The following is a 13912-nucleotide window of genomic DNA, read 5'->3' on the forward strand; positions in this document are numbered from 1 at the left end:
CATTCTACAATTCCGTTGTCCTGCCCATTGTATTCGTCGTTGTAATCATCCTTTTTGTCCTCGCTTCAATCCTGAATATTCATTTGGTCGTTCACTTGCGACTCCCTCCTCCTGGCTTCCTCGTTCGAGTGACGCGCCTGGGGGTCTTGGGCCAGAGCTCGGCGTTCACTCGACAATTTGACGCTCTCAACGCACTTTGCTCATCGCGATGTCTGCACTTTGGAGGGTCTACTGTTCAACTTTTCGGCATCTTTATTCTTACGTGAGCAAGGAGCTTCCACGCTGGGTCCATATTCGGGCTAGGCCTAGACGTGGTTGGCTTGCGTGAGTGAGCGGGCGTCGAAAAAGTCCTCGTTTCCGAAAAATAGGCAATTTGGACCCGTGAAAAAGCATGCAACACTCACTGAAAGCACTCAAAACGTCGTTGCTCACAGTTTTCCCACGTGAAATAATTTTTCTACATAGGATTATGAGAAAAAAATGAAGAACGAAAATGGGACATTTCTGAACACTATATTGATCGAAGCGCTCCCCTTGAGTAAATAAAAACTTTCGCCTAGCAGTGTAACATGTCGAGCCACTTCGGCAAGCATGCGTCATCAAGGAGAGTGCGTTGGGGAGGTTACTTGGTAAGATATATTTTGGGAACTTACACTGCGCTAGAGACGTGACGCTGAAGTAAAAGATAGAGGAATGATGGTGCTGAATTCTACTTCAGTGCCTCGTCCCTAGCGTAGTTTAAGTTCCCCAAAGTAGGCGACGTCGTTCTGCCAACTTTCCTTTGCTAAGAATTTATTTTAGTGGCACCTGTAACGTTCGTTGCTTGCCGGTGCGATTTTCGGCGAGCTGTTGCAACCTAGGCCAGGCAAAGTGGGCCCATCGCAGATGCCGGTACCACCTTCCTCATCGGCTTCCCTACTTTCACGCGCTAGTTCGTCCCCACCAAATCCCTCTCTGTTTCTTCGTGAACCTTGCCTATTGTCTGCCGATTACGTAAGAAAATTAACGCTGCGGGTTTCTGCCTGGTGGTTGCGTGGGTCTGACGTCAGAAATCTGGTATAAAAGCAGATTGCCGTAGTTTTACATTATAGAACCGCAGTAGTGCTTCACGTACGTTCAGTCAACCACCCCAGTAACTCCAAAATTTCCCAAGACATAAGAGTTCTGCGCCCTGCACCAGTGCTAGTATTCACAGCGATGTTCTTATGCTTGATCTGCTAAGAAAACATTCAAGCTGATCGTGAGGCCGGACATATTACCTTACTTAAAACAGCTGTAGTAGTGACATACAGAAGTTGCAACAATGATTTCCTTCGTTCGCAAAGGCTTTTATCGGCCTGATTCAGCAACGCTTTTATAGACATCTCGATTCCATGGGATGAGCTCTTCCGAAGGGTTAGTCACTAAGCCCGTTTCACTAATATGTACCCAAATGACCGACATCGGTGTTTTTTTTTTGAACACATGCGACTAATATAGGAGAAGGATAACCACCTTTCAGGATCGAAAATCTCGTGTTGCTTCCAAAACTCTGGGTCATGGTGTATGTGGTAGTTGGGAATAAGGATGTTGGTTCCAGCAGGTATAGTGATACCCTTGTAGGCATAGTCTGCGGCACATCCTCTTGTTGTGAAGCTGTTGAGCAGAGATAACCTGATGTCATTCATTACAGTTTACGAAATTGAAAGCAGCAAAAACGTTTATGAGCTGCACTGATACCACAATTTGGTGTGATATAGGTGCATAGAAAGAATATTTTATGGCTTGGTGGAATATCAAACAGGAAGTTGATAAATGTGGGATAGTGGCATCTTCAGAATATTTTCGCCTTCTTATGAAACAAAATGGCCACGAATGCCAAAAGATTCTGCTTCGATGAATTGCGTTAAAAAAAGGACAGTGCTTTCTTGTGAAGGCGTTACTCACCCTCTGATGGGCGCATAAAGACGAAGCGATTCGGATAAAACTTGGTCCATGTATTTCATGCTGAAAACATTGTCGTACGTAAAAATCCCCTGAAACGTCATGTTTTTCAATTAGGCTCACATGACAAATAAAGAATGGCACCGAGAATTATGAATATGTTGTACATCTCTTTTGAGGACGCCAAGGACTTCTTTTCGAAGGCGGCCTTGAATATCTCGGTGTTTTGCCAGAAGATAGGCTGCATACGCCAGAGCTGTGGCTGTCGTCTCGAACCTGTAATTTACTTGTGCATTAACGCTGCAGCGATTTCAATAAGCAAGACGGACATATTAGGGTAAAACCTGAAATTTGACGCATCCTATTCTCGCCTTTCTTGGACCAAGTAATATTTGTAGAGGAACATTGTGACGGACAGCAAGTTTAATAAATTTCTGTAGTTGATGTAATTATAGTGTGCGCGAATTGAAGCCTCTGGCGGAAATCAAAGTAATAAAATTTATCCGTGCGCTATACAGAAGTTGTAATATGTGGTCATAGTACGGGAGCAAGCAATAAAGTTACTGGAAATTTTTCTGGGCGACAAGAGCAAATAATTTTTGTGATGAAATGTAGGCCTGCACTGATGTTATACCTTCCATGGAAGATGTGTATTCATTATCGCTGTTCACACTTGGTTGTTATATATATATATCATGCAGTGTTTGCAGCAGACGAATCAGCAGTTGATTACAGCAGCCCTAATTTGGTATATACTATTGCCCATTGTCATCTCTGGTCGCAAACCACAAGAGGCCGACAAGAGGCCGACTGTTTGAGGAAAAGGCCATACCTGGAGGCACTTGAGGTTGCGTAATTGCTCGTCGTGTTGCTACGGTACTTCCCATTCTAGCCGAGTGTTCGAATAAACTGCTCACACAACACGCAAAGAAAATGAAGAATTTTCAACCTCAAGAAATATCGCGTTTGGAGTCAGCATAGTTTGCATGAAAACGACGGTGCGCTGTGTTTCCATGTCTTCCTAGAAAGCGAATTTATGTTGGTCCTTAAATGTCTACCACGGCACTTTATACATTGTTTTCTCACAGTGAGATGCATTTTTTCCAGAGCACATTGCAATACTGAGGATCATTGTTTTAATACAATAGTTAGCAAACAGCCACCTCTTGCATTCTCACCCTGCTGCGAAGAAGGAGATGCAGTTTGCCAAAACTTCCGCATTTGATAGAAAACGCTTCTTCCAGCTGTTGTTTACTTTGGCGGGCTGGCTTTCTGAAGGATATAGCAGAGAAGAAATTCATTGCCATATGTCACGATTAAACCACTTATTCAATAATCAGCTACGCTATGAGCAATAGGCAGCTGTCAGCTTTACCTTCCTGCCTTCTATCTGCATCGACTGAAGTCGTGAGAAAATTGACGTCGATGGGGGCTTCATCCTCGACTTCTGCATTGAGCATCAGCTGCAGGAGATCGCTTCTGCCGTTCTAAAGTCATATAAAAAAGGCGATTCAATGAACACATTTTGACAAGCCTAACATCGTAAGATCCGGTGCAGTCGTCATCGAGCTTCAGGACATGTTAATCTTCCGCGACCCTAGGTAAGTTAGCCTTGGATGTACCTTACACATTGATGGCACCATGGATGACTGCTGATCAATGATACTTTAATGAATCTACCACACAGCTGCCGCTGGTTCCATTGGCTGCCATGTTAACTGACCCGATGAAATGCGCGGCTGCATAGCGCAATACCAAGCTTTATTCAAAGCTCGTTATTTAAGCTTTTATTATACCCTTTTCGTCGCCGTCAAAGCTAGGCTTCTAATTATGTGCGTATCTCGCAATTAGCAACAACCCTGCGAGTTCACAGATCTCGGTGGAAACTATTATATAAGCGTTACTTGATTGTCTGCGTTATAAATTTATTGACAGGATGCCGAAGGTATTTGCAAGCTAACTCTTACAACTTGCTGACATGAATGGCCATCGCATGTTGTTTTTTGTGAAATTGAGCTGGTCACCAAACATACGTGCTTCCGCAGAAGGATCAGGAACTTAAACATCAACCACGCCTGAACGATTGAGAAGGCCTACCTCGCGGTTTCCACGACGGAATTGTACGATAGGAGAGATTTCATCAATCATCCTGTCTGTGGCGTTCTTCTTGAGCCCCGAAGTATACGATATGACTACTTTCCATATGGGGGCAAACTCGGGGAAGCACACTGTAAGAAATCGACAAGATCATTGGGTACAAATAGGAATAAGAAAAAAAAACCTGCAGAACTTTCGCGCTGTAAGAATCGATGTAAATGAAGCTTTCTGCTCTGTTTGTGTGGAGTGACAATAGTTCGCTTCGATCTTTACCGCATAAGGGAATTGTGACGAGGGGTTACATCTTCCCTTGCGTTCACCACAAGCGTTTGCCTACGTAGTACACATAACGGCTGCGTACGTAGTACACGGGTGGACGCTTGTGTAGAGTCTCCTTTACGTGGCCTGCTCCAATACGGCTTCGCTTCGGCTCGGCGTGTTTCACTTGTCCGCGTGGACAAACTTGCACGGTTCCTTCTTAAAAAAAGATGCGGCTGAGCCCACGCCACTATGAACGTCTACGCTAATTTAATTAGCACTGAGGCAATGCAATGACACACTGTATTGCCACCGTAGAGGCGCGACAACGTCATGTATGATGCGTTTAGGCAGCAGGGCTTCTTTCTGGCGATTCACTCGGGACACGCTGTGCCATATAACACCACCACCGCGAAGTCTCGCCGTGGTGCGCAGTTGACTATATAAGGAGAAAAGGTTGAATAGAGTCTATGAAGTGGCTTCAATTCTCTCCAGTACGGGACGCAATTGTCTTGTTGATGAAAAGGTGCACCTACCCACTTTTATACACCCGGTGACTCTAGTAAGCATAGAAAGGGTCCACTAAATAGAGAAACATAACCGGTGGCACATACTGAGTGCTTGTGCGTCCGCTGTACAAAGACACGTATTTAATGGCACATACTAAGGGACTCAGGTACACGTGAAGAAGTTTACTAAAGAGCAGCACATACCCACGATCAGGTACCTAGAGACGTATGTTGGTACGATGATTGGTTGGTTTGGTGAGAAAATGGTTCGACATACAGACAGATAGGCATAAAGACGAGCCGACGCACGGATGGACGGAGGGACGGATGGACCGACAGAGAGACAGAAAGCAAGTGTTTAAAATACCTTAAGAATGGTAGAACGCACCATAGTCTACTTCAAATGTGCATTCCTCTAGTTCACCTACAACCGCTGCCATGCCTGTTATTAGCGTTTCATTAATTGGTGAGACGCTGTACGAGGCGCTCTTTCTCATGCGTTTGTCCCAAGTCCCGCGCTCACCTCGTGTGTGCATGCTGCCATGTGCTAAATGTGGCAAAGGTGTTGCTCACTTGTTTCACGACTGTGTCGGCTCTACTCAATATTTGCCTTCTCTCTACCTCCTTTCAGCACTGTTGAGGGTGAGTGCACAGGTAAGCGTTTCAGCTTCTGCCGTGTTTTTGGAAAGATCTCGGACGTGTTTCAGCCGTTCAGAAGTCACTGTGGCGGCAGCCAGGCAACTCATGAGGACACTGTAGCGATGACAAGGCAGCCCCAGAGGGCATTGAGCACGTGTCCAAGGAGGTCGCGTTGGATACTTCTCATAAACATCAAACGGTGCATGCTTTCTAATGTCGCATTTCCCCTCTTCCGTGCTCTGGCCACGTAAAGAATACGTATTCTGAACCCAAACTCCGTCACAGCCTCCATGATAGCAGCAACTGAAGTCGAATAGACGTCGAATAATCGAAGAGGCAAAGAAAGTTTGGCATTGCTTTTGTATATTCTATTCAGTATGGGGTGCAACGCGTGAAAAGTGGCCAGAGCACTCTATCGGTCGAATGTCATCGATAAACCGGTGAAAATTAAAGAGCTTTCCGTCATTTCAGCTATCTGGATACCCCGCGATATGTGTCCTCTGATTCCGTCGCGAAGGGTTATTGGGTAGGAGGTCCCGAACGCAATTGTCTACAATTCCTGAAATTAACAATCTTGCTTTCCAGATGTGCTTACTGGTAACAATATGTATATATATATATATATATATATATATATATATATATATATATATATATATATATATATATATATCTTGGTCATGGCGGTTATGGCGTAGCCGTCTTCGGCCAGCGTCAGCATTGCAAGGATCGCGTTATGCTTACGCGAGCCGCCACCTAGCACTATCGGAGCGCAACTATTCCATTACAGAACGCGAATGCGTTGCGGTTGTCTGGGCGGTTGCGCAGATCCGTCCTTACCTTTACGGTCACCCTTTTTCCGTAGTCACTGACCATCATGCTCTATGCTGGCTCTCATCGCTAAAAGATCCTACAGGCCGGCTTGCTCGATGGGCTTTGAGGCTACAGGAATTTTCATATTCCGTGGTGTACAAGTCTGGTCGCCTGCACCAAGACGCTGACAGTTTGTCGCGTTACCCTGTTGACGACTCTGTCTCCTCCAATATCGCCTGTGTTCCTTGTGTATTCTCTGTATCCCGGCTGCTTCATTTCACCGACCAGCAATGCCGCGACGCCTACATCAGAGCATTCATCCGCCGTTTTGAACACTCTCGGGCCGATGCTGCTCTGCGCCTCTTCGTCCTCCGCGACGGTACTCTGTACCATCATAACCTTCATCTGGAAGGCTCTTAGTTACTGCTTGTATTACCTAAACACCTCCGCTCAACCGTTCCAAAAGAGCTTCACGACGCACCAACGGCAGGAAACCTCGGCGTATCTAGAACCTATGAGCGTGTACGTCACCGTTTTTTCTGGCCGGGCCTTGCCCGTTCCGTACGACGTTACGTCGCCGCTTGTGAACTTTGCCAACGACGCAAGAAGCCTGCCTTGCTCCCCGCTGGTTACCTGTAGCCGCTCGACATCTTTGCCGAGCCTTTCCATCGTGTGGGCTTGGACCTTCTCGGCCCATTTCCGGAATCAACATCAGGAAACAAGTGGATTGCAGTCGCGGCGGACTACGCGACCCGCTACGCCGTAACCCGTGCTCTTCAGACCAGTTGCGCAACTGATGTTGCAGACTTCCTCCTAGATGACATTATTTTGATGCATGGTGCTCCGCGTCAATTGCTTACAGACCGCGGCCACACCTTTTTGGCCAATGTCATTGACGACATCATGCGTGCCAGCTCAATACAGCATAAATTTACCACCTCCTACCACCCCCAAACGAACGGCATCACTGAGCGTTTGAACCGCACCCTTTCAGACATGCTATCCAAATACGATTCAGACGACCACCGTGACTGGGACCTGGCTCTACCTTACATTATCTTTGCATACAACTCTTCCCGTCTCGAAACTGCTGGCTTCTCCCGTTTTTACCTCTTGTATGACCGCGAATCGGCGCTACCACTGTACAATGTGCTTCCGTCCGCCGCAGCTTCAACTAGCGATTATGCCCATGATGCAATCGTCCATGCTGACTATGCTCGGCAACTTGCACGCGCTTGTCTACAAGTGTCTCAAGACATGCAAAAACAACGCTAAGACCTCCGTCACCGTGATGTCCATCTTGTGGCCGGCGCCCTCGTGTTGCTTTGGTCACCATCGCGTAAAGCCTGCCTTTGTGAAAAACGGCTTTCTTGTTGCACAGGCCCATATCGCGTGACACGCAAAGTGACCGATGTCACCTATGAAATCGTTCTAGCCGCGCCCACTACGTCCTCCGCTGTGACAACCAGTTACATTGTCCACGTTGCCCGACTCAAGCCCCACAATTCTCCATGACCCTTGGATATTTAACAGCACCGTGACGGTGCTTTTGCCGCCGAGGGGTAATATTACGATATCATCGAGCGATGCTCAAAAGACGAGCCGCTGCGAGAACGACGAAGAAGTTGGTCGGTGCCCTTGGCACGAGCGAGTGTAAGCCTGGCTGCCTGGCTCCCGTGTAAATAGCGTGTAAATAGCATCTTTCGTCTTTGTATGTCCACACGTAAAAATATATTCTGAGGGCGACTCATGACTGACTCTTCTTCACCTTGACACATCATCATCACGTATGCAGATTCCTTATCTGTAATTGTCATTATCGGCCACACAGGTTGTTCTTGGTCGTTGCTCGAGCTCGGCTAGATTAAACGGTTGCGTATAAGCGGTAGAAGGTGCTTATCGTTGCCGCGACCTCTCGCCCTTCTCACTGGAGTTCCGCTCGGGTCTTGCATACCGATCTCAATCTCTGCGCCTATGCAGGATAACACAGACCTTCGTTTTCCTTAAGCAGTAGAATTGCGCACGATCATACTGGATTTCGTTCGGGAGGAACATCACGGGCGAGATAGTTGCTACAGATCGCCTCTGCGTCGCGTCTGGCATGCTCCGACGGCCCCTGCGCTCGACAGGTAGACATATGCCAATGCCAACTAAGATGTAATTAACTCGCGTTTGTTCCCTCACCGAATCTGCTGTTTTCTTATCCCTTAACGTTACACCTATCATTCTTTCCATAGCTCGTTGCGTCGTCCTCAATTTGAGTAGAACCCTTTTCGTAAGCCTCCAGGTTTCTGCCCCGTAGGTGAGTACTGGTAAGACACAGCTATTGTACATTTTTCTCTTGAGGGATAATGGGAACCTGCTGTTCATGATCTGAGAATGCCTGCGAAACGCATCCCAGCCCACTCTTATCGTTCTGATTATTTCCGTCTCATGATCCGGATCCGCCGTCACTAACTGCCCTAAGTAGATGTGTTCGCTTACCACTTCCAGTGCCTCGCTACCTATTGTAAATTGATGTTCTCTTCTGAGACTGTTAAACATTACTTTAGTTTTCTGCAGATTAATTTTTAGACCCACCCTTCTGCTTTGCCTCTCCAGGTCAGTGAGCATGCATTGCAATTGGTCTCCTGAGTTACTAAGCAAGGCAATATCATCAGCGAATCGCAAGTTACTAAGGTATTCTCCATTAACTTTTATCCCCAATTCTTCCCAATCCAGGTCTCTGAATACCTCCAGTAAACAGGCTGTGAATAGCATTGGAGAGATCGTATCTCCCTGCCTGACGCCTTTCTTTATTGGGATTTTGTTGCTTTCTTTATGCAGGACTATGGTGGCTGTGGAGCCGCTATAGATATCTTTCAGTATTTTTACATACGGCGCGTCTACACCCGTATGTATATAATATACATACATACGGGTATAATATATATATATATATATATATATATATATATATATATATATATATATATATATATATATATATATATATATTTATATATATATATATATGTTTCACAGGCCTATTTCCAACTTTGCTTTTGCGACCTTAGTATAAAACACTGCGTTTAAAACTTCGCCGTTGCTGCAAGGAATCCAACCTGCGTGGCACCGCTTTAGCAGACAAAGCAGCCACACAATTTGGTGATTTGTCCTGCGTATGCACTGGTGATGTGCCGCTCTCCAAGGAACCTCTTCTATGACAACTTTCTCGCGCTTAAAAAGCAGAGCTGCACAGATGAACCACTGGGAGGAGGGTAGAATTTGCAATACTATGCTGTGAAATGAAATGCTGTACTGCTCTCGTCCCTCTGGTTCAGCCTCTCATTTTCATGCCTCCTTCATAAATACAGGTATGATATTCCAACTAGCCCCAACGCAAGCCGTAATCAGCTTGTTTGACTGGTTCTGTGCCTCTAGGTATAAGCCGGTTCTCAACGACAAAAAGTAATCCATGAATATTTCGGTGCATTGCATAGTGGAACCAGTGTCACATTCATATACTCTTCTCCGAAGTTTTGCGAATATATATTCAAACACGTGGAAGATGGCCCAGCGTGTCCATAAGGAGTAGGCTGACTCAATGAAAAACTGCTAAGAGGGATGCGCGCGAGAGAAATGCAAGTGCTGTAGACGGCTCGTACACGAAGCGTTTGGCCTACCAATGCGCTGTGTTGCTTCATTGCGTCAGCACAAAGCGTATAACAGTCTGCGCACATCTTGGGGCGATTCCTGCAAGAATTTTTTAACCTCCCATCAAGTGAATTAGTGTACACGTGTGTGTTTTGCGTTTTCCACGAAGTTCAGTACACAATCTGTACACTTACCAGTAAAGCGGTTTATCCACGCACGTCGAAATTGTTGAAACGTTTTCAAGGTATCCTGAAACAGTGACTCTGCTGAGCTGTTCGTTGGATCTTTTTGCTGCAGATTAGATTTTATACCGAACGCTGAACTAATGATGATGTCTGCCGTCAACCTCTGGAACAGCTGCACAATCTCGATGGATTTGTGATTCCGCCTCAGCGTCTCGATGATATCGAACAACTCATTTGTTGTGTCATCCATGAGGCTCGCCATCTGTAAGCATAAGAGTGCCATTCGATCGCTTCTCCTAAGCATTCATCAAATATGATTTACGCCAATTTCAGCAGTTGATACGCCAAGGACAACGAAGTTGTGCCCCTTAGATCAGACAGCCTTTGTCGTAAATATTAAAGATTTTTTGCTGGCAGTCGTTATGAATGTATCATCATCGTAGCACTGGTCACACAGCCGACATGCAACTCCCAAGCAGGCTACGTTCCTTGACCACCATCTCTGCTTTCAAGCAGCAGCAGTGCAAACTCCTAGCTCACCTCCAACCAGGTGCAGGTGAAACGCAGCGTTATGAGTGAATCTTATGGGCCAGTGACAAAGAAGCACCAATAAGAATTGCTCTTGTCCGGTGGGATATAAGCGAGGATACCTTAAATTTTGTTATAAGTAATAACTACACTTGGAAAGAATTCATCATCATCACCATCATTCTATTTTATGTCAACTGCAAGACAAAAGCCTCTGACTGCGATCTCCAATTACCCCTGTCCGGCCCCAAGCGATTCCAACTAGCACCCCTATAGTTCATAATTTCGTCGCACCACCCAGTCTTCTGCCGTTCTATACTGCGCTTCCCCTCTCTTGATACCCATTCTTTCACCCTAATGGTCCGACAGTTATTTAATCAACGCCTTACACGACCTGACGAGCAGCATGTTTTTCTCTAAATGTCCATTAGAATATCGTCTATACAAGCTTGTTCTCTCATTCATACCTCTCTGTTTCTCTCTTAAAGTTATGCCTAGAATTTTTCGTTCCATCGCTCTTTGCGCGGTCTTTAACTTTTTCGCAAGCTTCTTTGTCAGTCTGCAAGTCTCTGCCCCATATGTGAGCACCAGTAAACCGCAATGATTGCTTATCTTTCTTTTCAAAGATAACGGTAAGCTTCCAGTCAGCAGCTAACGATGTCTGCCGTATGCGACCCAACCTATTTTTATTCTCTGAGTTTCCTTCTCATGGTCAGGGTTCTCTGTGCTTGGTTGACTTAGGGAAACCTACTCCTTCACAGACTCTACAGGCTGACTTGCGATCCTCAACTTTTGTTCCCTTTCCCCGTTATTCATCATTATCTTTGTCTTCTGCATAAAAATCTTCAACGCCACTCACACTCTCCCTGTTAATGTCCTCATTCATTTGCTATAACTTGTCCGCAGTGTTGCTGATTACACCAATGTCACCGGTAAACCAAAGGTTGTGCAGGTATTCGCCCAAGATCCTTGCGCCTAGACCTTAACACTTTAATAGCTTGAATACTTCTTCCAAGCACGCAGTGAATGGCATCGGAGAGATTGTGTCTGCCTGTCTTACCCCTTTCTTTATAGGCATCTTCCTACTTTTCTTGCGTAGAATAAAGGTTGCTGTGCAATCTCCAGAGATATTTCCCACGATATTTACGTAAGCGGTCTGTACTCCTTAATTACGCTATGACTGAATCACTGCTGCTATCTCTACTGAATCAAATGCTTTTTCATAATCTATGAAGGAGACATAGAGAGGCTCATTGTAGTCTGCGTATGCTGATTAATGAGATGGATGTGACCAATTGTAGTGTAACCCTTCATGAAGCAAGCCTGTTCCCTGGGTTGACTAAAGTCCAGTGTTGCCCTTATTCTATTGGCTATTATTTTTGTAAATATCTTATATAATACTAGGAGTAAGCTAATGGCCCTATAATTCTTTAGTTTTTGACGTCTCCCTCTTTGTGGATTAGTATAATGTTTGCTTTCATCCAGTCTTCTCGGACCCTTGCAGTCGATAGACACTTCGTATAGAGCGCCGCCAGTTTTTCTAGCATTATGTCTCCTCCATCTTTGATTGAATTGACTGTTATTCCATCTTCTACTGCCGCTTTTTCGCGTTTTCTGTCTTGCAAGGCCCTTCTGGCCCCATTTGTAGTTGTAGAAGGAGGTTCAGTATCCTGTTCATTATTGTTTAGAATGTAGTTCTCCTGAGTCCTCTGGGTACTGTACAGGTCAGTATAGAATTATTCCGCTGCTCTTTTTATACCTTCGAGATGGTTGATATTACCCTGCTTATTTTTCAGTGCATACATTTTTGTTTGTCCTACGCGAAGTTTTCTTCTAGGTGATTTCAGGCTGCATCCATTTTTCAGCTTTCCACGCTCAATGTTAGGAGAAGCAGACGATGATATCCAACCGAATACAAAAAAGTACGAATGAACGCGCAGAGTATAGCGCATTTTATGCAGATGCTTGGTTGCGCCAGTTCTAAAAGTCACTGGAGTTTTCCTCAAGGCATTTTCTAAGGCTTCGGTAGCTCGAAACCACATAATTCTCGATTTAATAAACTGAGTGCCCTTTGAAGTTTTCGGCTATAACATAATGAAACAAAATTGCAGGCAAGACCTTTTTTTGAAGCGACTCTGGCCTTTCTTCCCCTGCGCTTCTATTAAGCACTGCGAATTGTCCTATATTCACCAGAATTGCTATACTGAATTATTACAAACCAGAACAGTACAAAAAAAGGCATTTCTCCGAAATGTAGAATTGAGTATCACAATGTTCGACATTCACATTTTGACTACATATCGTCTTTTTAGTTTTGTATTGATTGCTTCAGCGATGACTTTCTCTAATTATTGAACATACCTGCTTCAAGACAATGCGAAAATTTTCACAAATAAAAATTGATAGAAGAGACAGCCTTTCAAAGTACAGCACTCGAAAATTTCTTCTTTGTAAAAACTAATATATTAGCACCAGTTCTGATGACTTGTGCATTAGATTTTTTTTTCCACAGAGAATTGTCCAACCGAGCTTGAAAAAGGTTTTGCGGCAAGGTAATATCTGTAAATGCAAAGCATGGTCCACCATGTTTGGGGTAAAATATTTCAGGGCTGCCAGTCTAGGGACTCCTACTAACCACACGTTCACCACTGGCTGGTTTCAGTAGCACAATGTCAGCATTCTCCCGAAATAATTAAAAACTCTATCACTGTTAGCTTCTTTAGGAAGATATTGGCAATGATCAGGCAGTTCTAATAGCTGTCACTTTTGCAAGTATTGTCCAACTGTTTCTTCAGCCTACTTGTCTCGGTATTAAAGCTATTCATCACAGGAAGAGATGGTGCATTCTATGTAATAAAAAAAGTATTGTTCATTCGTAGGTAATTTTTTCTTCGGCATTTGTTTTTTGCTATTGTTGTCTCTAGAAATCTGAGATGATGTCTCCACCTCTTTAAGTTGGCAATTTACATTGAAATCTCTCAGTACGTTTGTTTAAAATACTTTGTGTACACAGTAAAATACTGTGATGGATAACACGAAACACAAAGATCGAAACATTAAAAATTAGAATTATGTGTATGTGACCTTGAGTGTTTCTAGAAACACTTCTGCCTGTATAAGTGCCAACCCACAGTGAGGCTTTCCCTAATTCAGCCGTGCCGTTGAGATTAAAAATGCAAACAAGCAACATCAAAAGACCTTTATATGTGTGAATTGAAAATGTGTCACGTAATGTAAAAATGTCATATATCTACTAAGGGCAGATTACAGCAGCTACATAATCTACTCTAACAGGGTTACTCGTGATGAATAAAAGATGCCATC

The 13912-nt window shown here is 44.6% G+C and overlaps 1 protein-coding gene across 3 annotated transcripts in view; it reads right to left on the minus strand.

The window, feature by feature from the left end:
- Positions 1-13912, minus strand: part of LOC135916852 (cytochrome P450 3A2-like) — a 50406-nt gene that overhangs the window by 7541 nt on the left and 28953 nt on the right. For all 3 annotated transcript variants that reach the window (XM_065450281.2, XM_070522540.1, XM_065450280.1), the window contains 7 exons: positions 10070-10322; positions 4021-4151; positions 3299-3410; positions 3102-3195; positions 2091-2199; positions 1927-2015; positions 1495-1635 (listed from right to left, as the gene is read on the minus strand). In XM_065450281.2, the coding sequence (XP_065306353.2) occupies positions 1495-1635; positions 1927-2015; positions 2091-2199; positions 3102-3195; positions 3299-3410; positions 4021-4151; positions 10070-10322 (929 nt within the window). The remainder of the gene's footprint in view (positions 1-1494; positions 1636-1926; positions 2016-2090; positions 2200-3101; positions 3196-3298; positions 3411-4020; positions 4152-10069; positions 10323-13912) is intronic.

Source organism: Dermacentor albipictus, chromosome 7, assembly GCF_038994185.2.
Source record: "Dermacentor albipictus isolate Rhodes 1998 colony chromosome 7, USDA_Dalb.pri_finalv2, whole genome shotgun sequence".
NCBI classification, from domain to species: Eukaryota; Metazoa; Arthropoda; class Arachnida; order Ixodida; family Ixodidae; genus Dermacentor; species Dermacentor albipictus.